The following is a 17,567-nucleotide window of genomic DNA, read 5'->3' on the forward strand; positions in this document are numbered from 1 at the left end:
TGAAGCAGGTTCCAGGCCCTGAGCTGTCAGCACAGAGCCTGATGCGGGCGGGGCTCGACCTCACAGACTGAGATCATGACCTGAGCCGAAGTCGGACGCTCACCCGACTGAGCCACCCAGGCGCCCCTTGGAAAACCAATTTTAATTCTACTAAGATACTCAGTCCATTGATTAATGACATCTAATGTGTGTTCTACTTTATGTACCAGTGCCCCTTTCCAGTCATTTGATCAGGTCTGTACTAATAAATTGTACAATATTTTTTTCACCTCTGTAGTTTTATGTTCTTTTCTTTCTTGATTTCTAAAATTAACATGTATTCTCAAAAGATTTTGAGCTCTTTCCTAGAGTAGTGAGTATAGGCTACAAATCCAAAGTTATTTAATATACAGGTGACTTGTTTGCTGTTACTTCTTCATGAGCTTGGTAGATCCCAGAGGCAGGACTTTCAAAACAAAACACCTACACAGGCTTCTGTAACACATAGAAGGATATGAAATAGAAAAATTACAAAATAAATACAAGCAGCTTAAACCAGTTCATATAGATCATTTCTTACTTGATGCCTTTTCATAAAGTTATGAACAGAGTTAGTTCTCCAGGGACTGAAGATTGTGTGTTTATTCATTTAATACAGATTTAGTCTGTGCTGGGTCCTAATAATTTTATATCCTGAGTATTTCTGGAACCATTCTGTTAGTTTGGATGTGCATCATCTTTATTTTTATATTACTGCCTTCTAATTCATCTCCCATCTTTTATTACTATGCCATTCAAATTCATCCTTCCCCACAGTATTTAGAGTGATGTGTCTCAAATGCAAAGAGGACCATGAGCTACTGTTGAAAACATATTTATGTCCAGGCATCTTAAAATTATATATAAGGCTCTCATAATCTAGACTTCTGCCTAACTCTCCATCTTTACACCTTTCTACTGTCTGCTTTTTTCTCTGGCATTCTGAACTGCTGGTGATGTCTTCCTCTTTGATCCCTGTATTTTGGACAAATAGTTACCCTGTCATGTGCTTCTCTCCCTGTCTTGCTAAGGCCTTGCATGCTCTCCCCTTTTTCTGCCTTCTAACACCTTTGAATCTCGCTAACCTCAATGTTGGAGTCTTAGCTCAGTCATTTCTCTCTTGAAAAGCCATTCCTGACACCTTTTACCTACATGTTTCTCTAAACCTAGGTGCTTAGTACTTAGTGGGAACTCCGTAAATAATTACTGCATAAAATAAATAAAGGCTGTTGACACAAAGATGATTTAAGAGATTATCCCATACAGTCTAGGAGCAAAAGTAGAAGATACGTAAAGAAATAATTTACAGTTCAGGTGGTGAAGATACACTAGAAAAATCTATAAAGTACTAAGGTAGCCCCAGAGAAAGAGACACCTATTTATCTGGGGAAAGATAGCCATTAACAAGGATGACTCTACATAGCAAGCAGTCTGAGTCCTAAAAGATGGGAAGAAAATTGTCAAATAGTGGAGGAAAACGTTTCAGGAATGTTTACTTATCAGGAACATACACCTATAGAAAGGGTATACACTGATAAAAGCATAAAAAGTAATAGTAATTTTGGAAACCATGAATAATGTTGTAGTTGAATCTTAGTGTGTTATTAAAGAGGTACTGTTACAAGTCTGTTGTGACTTTATATGTTTCTACTGTTTTTTAAAATTTTTGTTTTGTTTCTGATTGTTTTGTTCATTGATGTTAGGTGGATGGATTTGTGAATGAATCTTTGAGATGTTTGTATGCATTTAAGCTGGTGACATCTAGTATTTCCCAAATGGTTTGTTGAAGTTTTAGATAATTATAAGTATTTCTTAAAGAAGTAAATATTCAGGGGGCATCTGGGTGGCTCAGTCGGTTAAGCGACCGATTTCAGCTCGGGTCATGATCTCTTGGTTTGTGAGTGCAAGCCCCACGTCAGGATCTGTGCTGACAGCTCAGAGCCTGGAGCCCATTTCGGATTCTGTGTCTCCCTCTTTCTCTGCCCCTCCCCTGCTCATGCTCTGTCTCTCTTTCCTTCAAAAATAAATAAACATTAGAAAAAAATTAAAAAAAAAAAAGAAGTAAATATTCAGGTAAAGATTAATTTAAGCTTTCAATTGATAAAATGTTATTTTCTATTTTTATGAAGGTTATAGCTTTTATCTAACCATTCTGAGTAATCCATTTTAACTAAATGTATATATTTGTCAGCAGACCTAGACTTAGAATTAACATCAGTGGAAGAGCGAGAAAGGCTTGATGGAAGTGAAAATAACCACCCACAGGTATGTAAAACGTTAAATTTCCGATTTTATATTGTTTTCCTTGCTTTGATAATGTGATACAGTTCAAGTGAAATTATCTTTTGGAAGGCAGCTATGCTCACCACTATACCACCAACGCTGCACGGCTGAAATTATCTTTTGAATGAGCATTTGAAGTTGATAGATTATAACTTAGTATTTAGTTTTTATAAAATTTTATAAGTTACAAAACTCAAAATATTGTTAGAATTTATAGTAACTTATAGCTAAACTTTATCCTTGGAATTGAGGCAAAAAAAAAAATTCCTGAATTTTGTTTGCTTCTTCCATTATTGTAACTTCCTTACATGATAAAGAAGGTAGCATCAAATATTGAATCATATGTTTAAGCAGTTGAAATTATGAGCAATATAACAATGATGACCACTGACTTAGATTCATGTAGAAGGAGTAATTATTTTCAATGGTTCAAAATGTGCAGTTTCATATTGCCAGTCACTAATGCCAAGATTAAAGATTATATTCCAACTTTGGTCTCTTTGTAGTTGACTTCGGAGAATGGGGTCATAAAATGAACACAACTGCCTGTTGTAGAATCACACCTTATAGGATGGGTTATACACAATAGGTTTTTAAGTTATTTCAGCATAGGAGCTCAGTAAGTATTATTAACAGTTTTCTTATCCACTCTCAGTGGACATTACAATATATCAGAGCTGGGTACAAGTAGATAATCTGTATTGATTTACACCACCATTATAGTATACAATTTGAATTTTCTTTCTCATTGATATTAATTGATTTTGGCTGCTAATAATTTTAAGTTTGTCTATTCTCTAGTTATTAGTCTTTAAAAAAATACTCAAATGCACTTTAGGGCTCATTATTTAAGGGATGGTAAAGTAAAATGTTTTTAAAGTTTGCAACATTAAAAGTCATCTAATTTATTTTTTGGTAGATTTAACATGTAATGAATTGTTTAGTTCAAAAAACTGACAAAATTAAGTTTATGAGTTCATGTTTTTCTTCTGTCTTAGGCTAAGGCAAGTTATTTCTCACTTCTTACAGGAAGTTACAATCCAGTGACTTACAGGAAGTTACAAACAGCTAAACATAGATTAAAAAATTTAACAGTTAAATTTTGATTATTTTCTAATTTTTCTTTGTCCATACTTGATTACTTAAGGATAAGGTTATTTTACAAACATGTATCCCGGCAGAAAAGACATCTGAAAATCAAAACAAGGAAATTAACTGTCCGTTTTTGCATCTGCAAAAAATGACTCAAGAACCAGAAATGAATAAGGAATGTGATAGAGAGCATGATATATCTGTATATTCAGGACGTGCTTCTATGCAAAACTTGGAGGAAATGTGGATCAAACAAGGCAAATTAGAGTGGAAAAATAGCTAAAAACTCATTACCAGCGAGTTAAAGCAGAAGTTTGGTGAAATTTGTTAACAGTACAGAATTCCTACTTATCTTGAAGAAAAACCACCACATGGTCACTCTAAAGAAGGAGCCAACTTAAAGGAAATACCTTCTAATTGGACAAATAATGTTCCTCAAAAAAATAAAAATAGATCTGCCCTATAACCCAGCAATAGCACTGCTAGGAATTTACTTGATTGTGAGGAAGAAGATGCATTTGGAGTGTCTGTCTCAATAGTATTTCAGGCATTTCCTGAACAAAAAGAGACTAGTCTTGAAAATGTCATTCTCTCTCATTCATACTCTGGGTCCCCAGAATATGCTTGCCAGTCATCTTCTACGCTTTTTTTTAAATGAAAGTAAATCATCAGGGAAATACAAATCAAAACCACACTGAGATATCACCTCATCCCAGTCAGAGTGGCTAAAATGAACAAATCAGGAGACTATAGATGCTGGGGAGGATATGGAGAAACAAGAACCCTCTTGCACCGTTGGTGGGAATGCAAACTGGTGCAGCCACTCTGGAAAACAGCGTGGAGGTTCCTCAAAAAATTAAAAATAGACCTACCCCATGACCCAGCAATAGCACTGCTAGGAATTTACCCAAGGGATATAGGAGTGCTGATGTGTAGGGGCACGTGTACCCCAGTGTTTATAGCAGCACTTTCAACAATCGCCAAATTATGGTAAGAGCCTAAATGTCCATCAGCTGACGAATGGATAAAGAAATTGTGGTTTATATACACAATGGAATACTACCTGGCAATGAGAAAGAATGAAATATGGCCTTTTGTAGCAACGTGGATGAACTGGAGAGTGTTATGCTAAGTGAAATAAGTCATACAGAGAAAGACAGATACCATATGTTTTCACACTTCTGTGGATCCTGAGAAACTTAACAGAAGCCCATGGGGGAGGGGAAGAAAAAAAAAAAAAACATCTTAGGGAGAGAGCCAAACCATAAGAGACTCTTAGAAACTGAGAATACACTGAGGGTTGATGGGGGGTGGGAGGGAGGGGGGGGGTGGGTGATGGGCATTGAGGAGGGCACCTGTTGGGATGAGCACTGGATGTGGTATGGAAACCAATTTGACAATAAATTTCATATTAAAAAAAAGAAAGTAAATCAGACTATGAAGATGAGAACAAACCAGACATTGAGCATCTTTTTAACAACAATGAGAATTTTTATAATGATATAGAAAATAAAAAAGCAAGGAACCCACTAGTTACATTTAAAGTGAAAGAAGGCCAAGAGTTTGACATGCAAATGGCAAAAAATACGGACCAAAATACCACCGACTGTAAATTAGACATTGGACATATACCTCACTCTAGTGATTCAGAGAGCCTTTTTGGTTTGTGGCTTGCCTGCTCCGATGTGATGAAACGTGCTTCAAACAAAAAGGCATGATATTTCTGCTGTCACAAACACAAGAAAACAAAACCAATACAAGACTTTTTCCAGAAGCCATTATATGCAGATAATGACAGTACTTATAACTATAAAAGTGTTGAGTCTGAATTAGAAATTGTGAGTTCTTCAACATCTAGTTTTCCAGCATCTAAAGTATATCTAAGTGAAGAATTACATCAAGATATGCAAAGGTTTAAGAATGAGATAGGCATGTCACAAGTAGAGTTCCTGGCTTTGGAAAAAGAGAAAGTTCAACTTCCAAAAGAGATAGAGGTCCCCCTTGCTGTTACTCTTGTTTTTTCTTTTTAGCAATTATCTCGATCCATTCTGATTTTCCACTTAAGAGAAAAGGAGTTTGTATAAAATGGAATTGTCTAAATCAGTAATTGTGTCTGGAAATAGATTATTTCTGCTATCTAACAAATAGGAGTTCAGGAAAATATTATGATTTGTTTTCCTTAAAGTTTCTGTGTCAGTCTTCCAAGTAGCATATGAACTGGGACACTAATTAGCTATATAAGTACCATGTGACCTCATGAACCAGAATAATCATAAAGACACTGCTTAAAAAACAATCTCCAGGTTTTTTTAATCTATTGGCTTAAATATAAATTGCATTTCCATAAACAATAAAAGGGGAAGGAAGCGATAACTAAGAGAAGGAATATAAACAAATGTTCCCAGCCAAAATTGCTTCAGTATGTGTCAGTAGACCCTGGGTCTAGGGTTCTTTCTTGTCTAGCAAGACAGCGGGATGCAGGATTAAAATGGGAGAGATGGCTAATGTCCGGAGAACACAAGAGCCCCAATTAAGGGTCCTTGCTCTGTTGTTATTAGGATCAGAAGGCTTCCAAACATGGTGATTGACGTGCACAAAGAGACAGTAAATCTGTGAACATGAACTCATGGGCATGAGGGAAAGGGGGTTTGAAGATATAGGGTGTTAGGGGTTTGGGTCAATATAAAACAAAATCCTGGTGCCTGGCAGATGGTTGTTAACAGCCCACCTGAGCACCTTATCTGTTTATCTTAGCTAGTCTAGGGGATAAGACAGATGCTACTTCAGGATCCACAAGGCACCTTTCTTTTGCTAATTAGCTCCCCTCTGGGCATCTTTACCCTGCAGCCTGTAGCCTATAGCCCTATTTACCTGTTTACCTAATTTGGTCCTTCCTTCCTGTGAAAGCAGCTTTCTGCTATAATACTAAATTGGGGGGCATTTTTGCCCTGAATACCTAATCTTGCTTACCTCATACACCTTTGTATGGGGGCCTTTGCCCCACTTCTCTCATTTTATTTGCCTAATCTTGTTTACCCAAACTTGGGTGTGAGCATCCTATGGCTTTGTAATTCTTTATGTCTTGTTAACCCATCAGTGCAGGCTCAGGGAATTCCTAAGCTTACTCCCCACAAATACATGCAGTCTTCTCTGCTTTACTCACAACCTTGAAACTTAGATTTCAACATGACCACTTTGAGATAGTTTTAATAACAAATATTTGTATTATCACCACTTTTTTTTCCACACTTTTTTAATCCTCATTCTCAGATGTTTCTGTTGAGTCAAACTTTGACTTTATGTTTAATAAAGTATGACACATTTTGACATGTATGATTTTTACCATGTAGGTAGCATAAACCTTCAGCAAACCTTCAGTATTTAACTCCAAGGGAGAAAACTGAATTTTGAGATGTGTGGAGTTTAGAAATAGACAAAATCTAGAGATACCCTTCTTTAAAAGAAAAAGTAGCTAATGTTCTCATCCCCTATGAAGGTATTAATTTACTGTGCCAAAGTCATACTTTTAAGGTATCCTATTAATTTAATGAATTTGTGGTCATTTATCTGATTCAGCATTAAAGAATTGTATCATCTCTTTTGGTGCCATAAAATGCTAGGTAATGCCACTTCAGGAACTTTGGACAAATTTAACCTTTTTTAGTTTTACTCGAATTATCAGTAGAAAATGGGTTTAAAGTTGATAATTACTTTTATACCCTCTCCCTATAAAATTTTATGGTTATTGAATGTGAAATTCGGAGAGCATTACTAATTTCCCAGAATTCCAGCCTAACATCCTTTTCACTCTGTTCCTTTTGTGTTGTGGCAAACCTTCCTTTGTAAATTTTAGGGAACACTGTTACTTTTTTTGAGAACCTTGGGATCCAAATTAAAAAGAATTATAAAAGGCAGTCAGGGAAAGAATAGCTTCGTGCAGAAAGAGGAAAGCTTCCTGTTTTTGGAGCACCTCAATGTCACATGTTTTAAATCTGGCTGTTGTGTAAAACCCAGGTGGTAAGGATAGGAAAGGACAAATTTTGTCTTTGTCTTTTTATTTCTTTGTATTTCTTGGTCAGATGGGGTGGGGGTGGGGTGGGGAATTTTTGGTAGCAAAGTGTGGATATGAATAAGAGTACAAAATTAAGCCCTTTTAGAAATTTTGGAAAATTCTGCTTTTTTTATTCAAACAGAAATGAAGCCGACTTTATAAAAATTATAATTACGTGTAATGATAAACTAAACACAAAATGTTTATCAATTAAAATTATGACAAACTGTCAACTGATAAAATTAATGAAAAAACTTCTTTTTATTGACTAAAGTAACAATTACCTTTAGTATCAAGTTCCATTAAAGGTTGAAGAAAAAAAGAAGCACAGAAGTAGTGACATGGAAGTATCAGAAAACATACATGATGCTGCGGCTGCTGGATTAATTCAACAAAGAAAGAATGGAAAAACTGATAACCATCAATTTCCTTTAACAGAAAATAAAGATTCTGATAGGTAAGCCATAGCAATATTTAAATAGTAGGTAATTGTTATTTTCCTATGCAACAAACTTTTATAGTTTGAGCTAATGTTCATGATGAACAAGTTTTGTATTTTTCGTGGAGATATTTCATCCTATGTGGTAATCAGAAAAATGTAAATAATGAGATACCATTTTTTGCAGTCATAGTGATAAATATTTTATTAAAAAATAATCAAAGTGGGGCACCTGGGTGGCTCAGTCGGTTAAGTGTCCGACTTCAGCTCAGGTCATGATCTCACAGTCTGTGAGTTCGAGCCCCGCGTCAGGCTCTGTGCTGACAGCTCATAGCCTGGAGCCTGCTGTGGATTCTGTGTCTCTCTCTCTCTCTGCCCCTCCCCTGCTCATGCTGTGTCTCTCTCTGTCTCAAAAATAAATAAAAAACATTAAAAAAAAAATAAAAAAAAATAAAAAATAATCAAAGTTAGGAAATGTGAGGAAAATGACATTCTTATTTACTGTGGCTAGATGAAGTTGGTAAATCCTTTCTGAAGGGTCATTTAGCAGTGTGTTTCAAAATTTCAGATATGTCGTTGCACCTGGGCAGCTTAGTTGGTTAAGGGTCCAACTTCGGCTCAGGTTGTGATCTCGCACTTCATGAGTTTGAGCCTTGCGTCAAGCTCTGTGCTGACAGCTCAGAGCCTGGAGCTTGCTTCAAATTATGTGTCTCTCCCTCTCTCTCTGCCACTCCCCTGCTTGTGCTCTGTCTCTGTCACTGTCAAAAATAAATGATAAAACATGAAAAAAATTTTCAGATAGGTCATCCCGTTATTCCAGTGGCTTCATTGCCAGGACTGGATCCTCCAGGAAAACAAGACTTCTATAAACACACACCACACACACACACACACACACACACACACACACACACACACACACACTGTAAGGACATTTATTGTGTATACAAAATAGGATGGATATTTTAAGGTTACTTACATAAATATGTTACATGTATATGTTAAGGATATTTATTATAGCATTCCCATATCAAAAAATTGAAGATAGCCTAAATGTTTATTTACTTATTTTGAGAAAGAGACAGAGAATGTGTGCATTGGGGAGGGGCAGAGACAGAGGGAGAGCGAGAATCATAAGCAGACACCATGGTAACAGTGCAGAGGCCAACACAGGGCTCGGATCTCACGACCACAAGATTATGACCTAAGCCAATATCAATAGTCGGATGCTCACCGGACTGAACCACCTAGGAGCCCCAGACACAGGCTAAATATCCATTAATAAGGAAGTAAATTTTCACTTCTATAAAATAATGGAGTATGTGACCATTTTAAAAAATGAAATTTGGTTTACAGTGTACTGATGATTTAACAAAGTATATTTAAAGCATTTGGTTTGATGTCATGTCTTATGCACATTTTGTTAGAATACTTTTAATATCTACTGAATTGCAAAAGGAAGTTCCCTGCTACACTGGCAGTCTACTTCATTACCAACAAAATAGCTAGTTATTAGATTTTTGGTTTTGTTTCCCAGTGCATGAGTGCTCAAATGTTGGACCCTCAACTTAATCTGAATATTGCCAAGAGGTTTCACATGGCAACTTGTCTCATATTCTACATAAACACTTGATGACCCCTGTGCTATAAACAAAAATGCTGATAATGCAGTGAATCGTTTTTATAAAGGTACCTTGCTTGCATGCCATTATCCTTCCTTTTTAAAGAGAACATATTTCAACATGCACCACACCAAATTTTTACACCAAATTTTTCAACAGTGCCTTCATGTTATGCAATTTATGACAATTCAGTTTACAAAGTAGGAATATTTTCTGCATTCTCACCCCCTTTTAGTTCTGTGTATAAAATTTTAATATGCTAATTACTTTGGATAGTATAAAATATCATAGAGTTAGGTGACTTTTTAAAAATGTTTATTTTGAGAGAGAGAGAGAGAGAGAGAGAGAGAGAGCGAGCATGCACACATGAGTGGGGGAGGGGCAGAGAGAGAGGGAGAGAGAGAATCCCAAGGAGGCTCCATGCTGTCATTGCAGAGCTCGATGCAGTGCTCGATCTCATGACCCTAGAGATCATGACCTGAGCCGACATCAAGAGTTGGATACTTCATGGACTGGGCCATTCAGGTGCCCTTAGAGGTCAATAATTTTTGTCAAGCATGAAATACTGCCCTTGAAATTTAGTTTTTCTGTGGTCTTTCTAAGCATGAGAAAAATGGTAATCAGCTTATATAATATTATATATCTAGAAAATTTTAAGGAGTCTTCTCATTGTATAATTTTGTGAGTTATTTAGTACCTTGGTCTGGCATTAAAAAAAAAAAAACTAGTGTTACATATATGCAATTTTTAAGACTTCAAAATTTTACAAAAATACTACATAATCCTTATGTAAGAATTGAAAACTACAGCAATAATAGAAAATTAGATCAACGATGATCATTCCACTTAGCTATAAATCCTTAAAGAGCCTTCTTCACTCTTTGATCCTGATTTCCCTCCCATCCACTCTTGAATTCATTGTAGCAATTTTCCCTTTCCAATCTTCACTACTCCAGAATTGTTTTTTCAAGGTTACCACTGATTTTTACTTTAATGAATCTGAACATAATTTCATACATCTCATTTTATTTAACCTTTCAGCAATATTTGACCCAATGGAAAACTCTCTCCTCCAAAATTCTGTCTCCATGTTGCTTTTAGGATATCACTCACTCACCTGATTTTCCCGCTGCCTTTCTAGTCTGTACACCTCAGCCTGATTTGCTTGTTTCTCCTCGTCCTCCACCTTTTAACCCATTGATGTCTTCCAGGAATTTGCCTTTGATTTTCCTTCTCTCGACTTTTACTATCTTGTATATTCTAATGATCCTCAAGTTTATATCTTCAGCCCGCATCTCTCTCCATAATTCCAGACCCACATATCAAACTGCCTACTTGATATCTCTTTCTGGATAGCTATTGCAAACTTAACATGTCCAAAATTGAACTACTGATATTCTTTCTTAATATTTGCCTTTCATGTCTTTCCTAATTGAGTTAATAACAGTTCCATGAGTTGCTCTGCTAGAAAACTTGGTATCATCTTTGAGTCCTGTCTTTTTTTTTTCTTTTTCTTTTTCTTTGTCTTTTTCTTTCTCTTTTTCATACACATCACATCTAATCTGTCAGCAAATCTTGTCAGGTCTTCCTTCAAATATATCCAGAATCCAAACATATCTTCCATGACCAAGAGACTGTCATCTGTTGTTTATATTGGTGTAATAGGTAACTAATTGGTCTTCTTGTTTGTTTGTTTCTTCTTTTGTTTTTACTCTGTTTCCTCTAATTCTGAACACATTGGTTCTATTAAAATTTAAGTCAGATTGTGTCCTTCCTCTGCTCAAAACTTAATTGCCTCCCATTTCACTCAGAGTACATGCCAAAACTCTTCCTAATACCGACAAGTCCTATATAAGATCTTTTCCTCTCAGGTGTCTCCTTCTGTCTGATTTGAACTATTTTCTACCCCTTTCATTCTGTCCAGCCATACTGAATTTCTCACTACTCTTTAAGTATTTCGGACATACTTCTGTACTTGCTGTTGACTCTATCTGGAATGCTTTCCCTCCGATACCTCATGGCTTGCTTTTCCCCTTTTTGTTTGTTTTTTCTTTCAGTTTTTTGCTTAAATGTCACTTTCTCAGCAAGGCCTTTCTTGGCCATCCTGACTAGTATTTCAACTACCTTTTTCCTATAACACATCAAAATTTGATTTGTCTGCTTTAGTTTTTCTCCTCTAATACTGTATATTTTGCCTATGTAGTTTATTGTTATTGTATGTTTACTTCACTCATGAGTAGGATTGTTATCTGTTCGTTGCCATGTCCTCAGTACCTAGAAAATGTTCTGGTATATATAGTGCTTATTCAATAATGTTTATTGAGTGAACGGAGTTTAACCTGTGTATATTGTTTTTAACATAATACTAGTTCTCACTTTTACAAAGTTTGGCGTGGGTTCATTCTGACAATTAAACCTGCCAGTTATATACATTTTTTGGATTTTGGGGGGCCCAATATTGTGTTTACTTGCTACTTTTCTTTTAGTTATATTTATGTTAGTTTTAATTATGGTAAAATGTATCAAAGGAATAGCAAACTTCCTTTATATTTATTAAGGAAACTAAAACATGGTGCCAAATTATTATAGGACTTTAAAAATTCTTGCCAAGGGATTATGAGCCCTCAATACCTGAAATAAAAAGATGAAGTTGGAATTTATCACTTACAAATAAGAGCGAGCTATGCTGGCTAGGTATAGTCTTTTCTAACAGAGCAGTCTGCTATTCTTATACAGGGTTTGGGGAAGAGTGGAGTTTAAGGATTGGGGGACTTTCAGAGAATTAAATGGTTTGTCATCATCTGAAGTACCATGGTTATTTGGGTGAGACTGTTGTGGATTGGTTGGCATGCTGAGGCATATATGTTGGAGTGATTTTGTCCTTTATTGGCTGTCTTTCAGAAGGAAGGGGCTGAAATGGATTGGTTGGTGAGTAAGGCTGGTGGGCATTGATTAACACATTTAAAACTGATTCTGGTGGCTTCTTGTTACCATGGCTACATGTTAGGGTTTTGTTTTTGTTTTTTGTTTTTGTGTTTCTAAGTTTGAGGTGGCTTTCACCAGATGTTTTCTATTTAAAAGCTGCTTCTATTCACTGTGTTCAAAATGAAAGCTATTTCAAATTCTATAATTACAGATTCATTAAAAAAAAATTTTTTTTTAACGTTTATTTATTTTTGAGACAGAGAGAGACAGAGCATGAATGGGGGAGGGGCAGAGAGAGAGGGAGACACAGAATCGGAAGCAGGCTCCAGGCTCTGAGCCATCAGCCCAGAGCCCGACACGGGGCTCGAACTCACGGACTCACAGACCGTGAGATCGTGACCTGAGCCGAAGTCGGACGCTTAACCGACTGAGCCACCCAGGCGCTCCAATTACAGATTCATTTTTGAAGTTTGGGTCAAGAGGAATTGTTTGATAATTGCTTTCAGAAAGATTCTTCTTTTCTTGGATGTTATTTCAACTAGAAAAGTTATCTGTACAACAGCTTTTTGAGAAAACAATTGCTAGTTTTGTTTTTGTTTTTGGTGCTCTTAAGGGCTCATGTTTAAGTCCTAAATAATCTGGGAAATTTCATTGTTTTTGGAAATGTATGTAGCTGTATGGTAATAATATTCTCTTGCATGCATTTAGTCCATGAAAAAGTAATTATAATTTTCTTTTTGGCAAATCCCCTAGTTTTTTTCTGTCAGGATTAGATACGAGGCTAAGAGTATCCAAATCATTTGTTTTTAATTTTTTTTTAAACGTTTATTCATTTTTGGAGAGACAAAGTGAGAGTGGGGGACGGGCAGAGAGCGAGGGAGACAAAGATTCGGAAGTAGGTTCCAGGCTCTGGGCTGTCAGTACAGAGCCTGATGTGGGACTGAAACCCACAAACCATTAGATCACAAACTGAGCCGAAGTCATACACTTAACGGACTGAGCCATCCAGGCGCCGCAAACCATTTTTTTTTTTTTTCAAACAAAAGCATAGCTAATCAGATTGTTGCTATTTTTGAGTGATATATATGACATATGAGTACTTCAGAATTTTTGAAGTTTTTCTAGATTTATTGACATAATTAACATACAACTGTGTAACTATAAGGTATACCTCTATTAATTAGATACACTTTTATATTGTAAAATGATTACCACAATAGTGTTAATACTTCCATGACCTCACATAATTATCGTTTCTTGTTTGTGATGATCTACTCTTGTAGCAACTTTCAAATATATAATACAGTATTGTTAACTGTAGTCACCATCCTGCACATTAAATCCCCAGAATTTATTAATCTTGTAACAGGCAGTTTGTACCCTTTGACCAGTATCTACCCATTTCTCACAGCCTCCTAACCCTGGCAACCACCAGTCTGTTCTGTTTCTGTGAATTTTTTTTTTTTTTTACGATTCCACATATAAGTCAGATCATACAGTATTTATCTACCTGTTTCTGATTTATTTCCACTGAGCATAATGCCCTCAAGTTTCACTCATATTGTCAGAAATGGTAGGATTTCCTTCTTGTTTGTGGCTGAAAATATTCCATTGTAAATATATACCATATTTTTTAATCCATTGATCCATTGATGGATGCTTAGGTTGTTTGACTATTGAAAATAATGCTGCAATAAACATAGGGCTGTACATATCTTTTCGAGGTAATTATTTCATGTCTTTAAGATATATGCCCAGAAATGGGATTATTGGATCATATGGAGGTTCTATTTTTAGTTTTTTTGAGGAACCACCATACTGTTTTACATAGTGGCTGTACCAATTTACAGTCCTACAGCAGTACAAGGAATTCCTTTCCTGTACATCATTGCCAGTGATATCTCTTGTCTTTTTGGCAATAGCCATTTTAATAGGTCAAAGTGATATCTATATACCGCAGTTTTGATTTGCATTTCCATGGTGAATAGTGATATCGAGCACCTTCTTATGTACCGCTGGCCATTTGAATATGTTCTGAGGAGAGACGTCTATTAAGGTGCCTTGCCCGGTTTTTAATTATATTTGGTTTTTGCTATTGAATTGTATGAATTCCTTACACATTTTAGATATTGATGTTTTTCATATTTGTAGTTTGCAAATGTTTTCATCCTTTCCATAGGTTGCCTTTCCGTCATGTTGCTTGTTTCTTTTGCTGTGCAGAAACATTGTTTATTGCACTGTTTTTGCTTTTATTGCTTGTACTTTGGATGTCATATCCTAAATCATATGTAAGATCAATGTCAAGGAGCTTTTATCCTGTTTTCTTCTAGGAGTTTTATGATTGAAGGTTTTACATAGAAGTCTTTATTTGGGTTTGTGTTAATTTTTGTGAGTGGTGTAAGGTAGCGGTACAGTTTTATTCTTTTGGATGTTAATATAGTTTTCTCAGCATCATTTATTGAAGAGATTATCCTTTCTCTTCTGAGTATTCTTGGGTCTCTTAACAAATTTTAGTTGACTTTATGCATGGGTTTATTTCTGGGTTCTTGATTCTGTTTCGTTCATCTTTGTGTTTGTTTTTATGCAAGTTCATACGGTTTTTAGTACCATAACTTTGTAATAGTTTGACACCAGGAAGTGTGATGCTTCCAGCTTTGTTCTTCTTTCTTAGGATTGCTTTGGCTATTTGGGGTCTTTTTTGTTCCTTACAAATGTGAGGAATGCTTTTCTTATTTCTGTGAAAAAGGTCATTGGAATTTTGACAAGGATTGCATTGAATCTGTAGGTGGTTTCAGGTAATGTGGATATTTAACAATGCTGATTTTTCTAATCCCTAAACAATGGGGTATATTTCCATTTGCTTGTGTCTCTGCTGTTCTTTTATCAAAGTCTTGTAATTTTTACTATACATATTTTTCAGAAAGTACCCACTTTATTGAGAGTTATTATCATGAAAAGATGTTGAATTTTGTCAAATGCTTTTTCCTTACCTATTGTGATGATCATATGATTTTTTTATTCTGTTAATGTGGTATATATCAAATATATGTATTTGATTTGATTTCTGAAGGATAATTTTGCTGAGTAAAGTATTCTTGATTGGTAGTCTTTTTCTCTTAGCACTTTGAACATATAATCCCACTCTCTCCTGGCCTGTAAGGTTTCTGTTGAGAAATTGCTAATAGCCTTATGAGGGTTCACTTGTAATCAGATAGTCTTTCCTCTCTCTTTTTCATTCTTTTACTTTGTTCTCTGCTGACTGCATTATTTGAAAGTTCCTGTCTTTAAATTCACAGATTTTTTTTTTTTTTTGCTTGATCCATTTTCCTGTCAGTGATCACTCTTGCTTTTTTCATCTCATTCATTATACTCTTCAGCTCCAGGATTTTTGTTTAGTTATTTTTTACTATTTCCTGCTCTTTGTTAAACATCTCATTTTATTCATATAGTATTTTTCTGATTTTACTGAATTGGCTTTTTGTGTTTTCTTGTAACTCATTGAGTTTCCTTAAAATTGCTATTTTGAATTCTCTTTTGAATAAATAACAGATCTCCATGTGTTTCAGATTGATTACTGGAAGATTATTGTGATCCTTTGGTGGTATCATATTTCCTTGATATTTTATATTCTTTGCAATTTTGCATTGCTGTCTTTGCATTTGAAGTAGCAGTCACCTCCTCCAGTCTTTAATGACTACCTCTTCAGTATGTCCAAACCTGATTTTTTTGCTCCAGTGGTATGCTGGAAATTCTCTGCAGAACACCTCGTTTTCCAAAAAGGCTCTCTCATCTGCGGGTGATTATCTTAGTGTTTTCTAGGGAGGGACTCCCAGATGTGGCTGAGAGGGAGGGACTGGAGGCAGTTTATGGGCTATTGCTAGGTCCACAGATAGACTGTAGTATGTATGCCTGTTACCTGATGCACAGGTAGGCAAGACTTTTCCTCAGTCCCTTGGAATATGGTGCTAGGTCCCCACAGCTCCTGCAAAGGCAGTTTTGTCCGTGGGTAGATAGATGCCAGTTTGTTGTAGGTGGGCAGACGCAACAAGGTACATCTCATTCAGCTATGATACTGATATCACTCTGACATATGGGTATTTTAAAAGTAGTTTTTCCCCTAGGATATTTCCCTGATTTCTTCTTTCATGTTATATGGACCTCATACTATTTTAAAACTTTGTTTAAATTAAGCATTTTCAGATTTAAAAGCAAAACCAAAAATATAGCGCAAATCTAATTATTACTCCCATGTCTAAGAGTCACTGCCTTTAGGCAGTGAACTCTAACTTTTTAGTGTAAACTTCAAGGTTCTTCAGAATTTCTTTCCTGACTTATCTCTTACTACTTGCTTCCATGTATTTTATGCTTTTTTTCCCCAAGTTCCTAAAAGTTTGTACTTTTCCTTTCAAGGCACCTAGATGCAATCTATGTAATCTTTGTGCTCACATTCTAATCGCTTAAGAAAATGGTTTTTTCCTGTTTCTTTTCCTGGTGACCTCTCCTGTTTATTTTCCCTCTTCAATAAAACCTTTCTGGTCCTCACTTACAGCTTTTCATATGTCAATTCTTACAAATCACATTGTATTATAATTATATATTTATCTGTGTTTGAAGCAACAGATGAGTATTTCCTTGTATATGGTTGGTACTTCATCACTGTTCTGTGAATTAATAAATTAAGTCAGATGGGTAAAATTCAGAACTTTATGAAAATTGTCTTTTTATTCTTTATCAGTAAAATTATTAGAAAACGTTGGCTTTTTATATGGATTTTTAATGGATTTTTTTTAAAGTAGTGAACCTGGTTTACATAAGAAGTTAAAGAAAGGTGAAGATGAAGAAGGGACATCAGAAGAATCTGTGATCACACCAGTGTTGAAGAAGGCCGATTCCCTAACTGGTGGTCTACTACAAATGAATGAGAGCAGCAGTTTAAGTGAAAAGGATCAGCATGAAAGCAGGTAAAGTCTATCAATTCTTTATTTCCCTGTGAAGGAATTTTAGCAGTGGTTACCTTTTGTGAAAATAAAATGCTGTAGTGTAGGTAGGTCCAAGCTAAAGCAAGAAATACTCAACATATCAAATACACTGCTTGAAAAGTTATGATGAGGTTAAGTAACTTTGTCAAGGAGCAGTT

The 17,567-nt window shown here is 35.7% G+C and overlaps 1 protein-coding gene and 1 pseudogene across 14 annotated transcripts in view; both read left to right on the forward strand.

The window, feature by feature from the left end:
• Positions 1-17,567, forward strand: part of LOC102960429 (ankyrin repeat domain-containing protein 26) — a 136,212-nt gene that overhangs the window by 56,071 nt on the left and 62,574 nt on the right. For 12 of the 14 annotated variants that reach the window (XR_006219702.1, XR_006219701.1, XR_006219703.1 and 9 more), the window contains 3 exons: positions 2,210-2,283; positions 7,735-7,901; positions 17,224-17,391. Coding sequence is in view for 10 of the 14 variants with exons in the window: in XM_042991280.1 (XP_042847214.1) it covers positions 2,210-2,283; positions 7,735-7,901; positions 17,224-17,391 (409 nt within the window). In the remaining 4 variants the exon portion in view is untranslated. The remainder of the gene's footprint in view (positions 1-2,209; positions 2,284-7,734; positions 7,902-17,223; positions 17,392-17,567) is intronic. The other 2 variants (XM_042991277.1, XM_042991278.1) reach the window with 2 other exon arrangements.
• On the forward strand, positions 3,389-4,062 carry LOC122240251 (annotated as a pseudogene).

This window comes from Panthera tigris, chromosome B4 (assembly GCF_018350195.1).
Source record: "Panthera tigris isolate Pti1 chromosome B4, P.tigris_Pti1_mat1.1, whole genome shotgun sequence".
In the NCBI taxonomy this organism is placed as follows: Eukaryota; Metazoa; Chordata; class Mammalia; order Carnivora; family Felidae; genus Panthera; species Panthera tigris.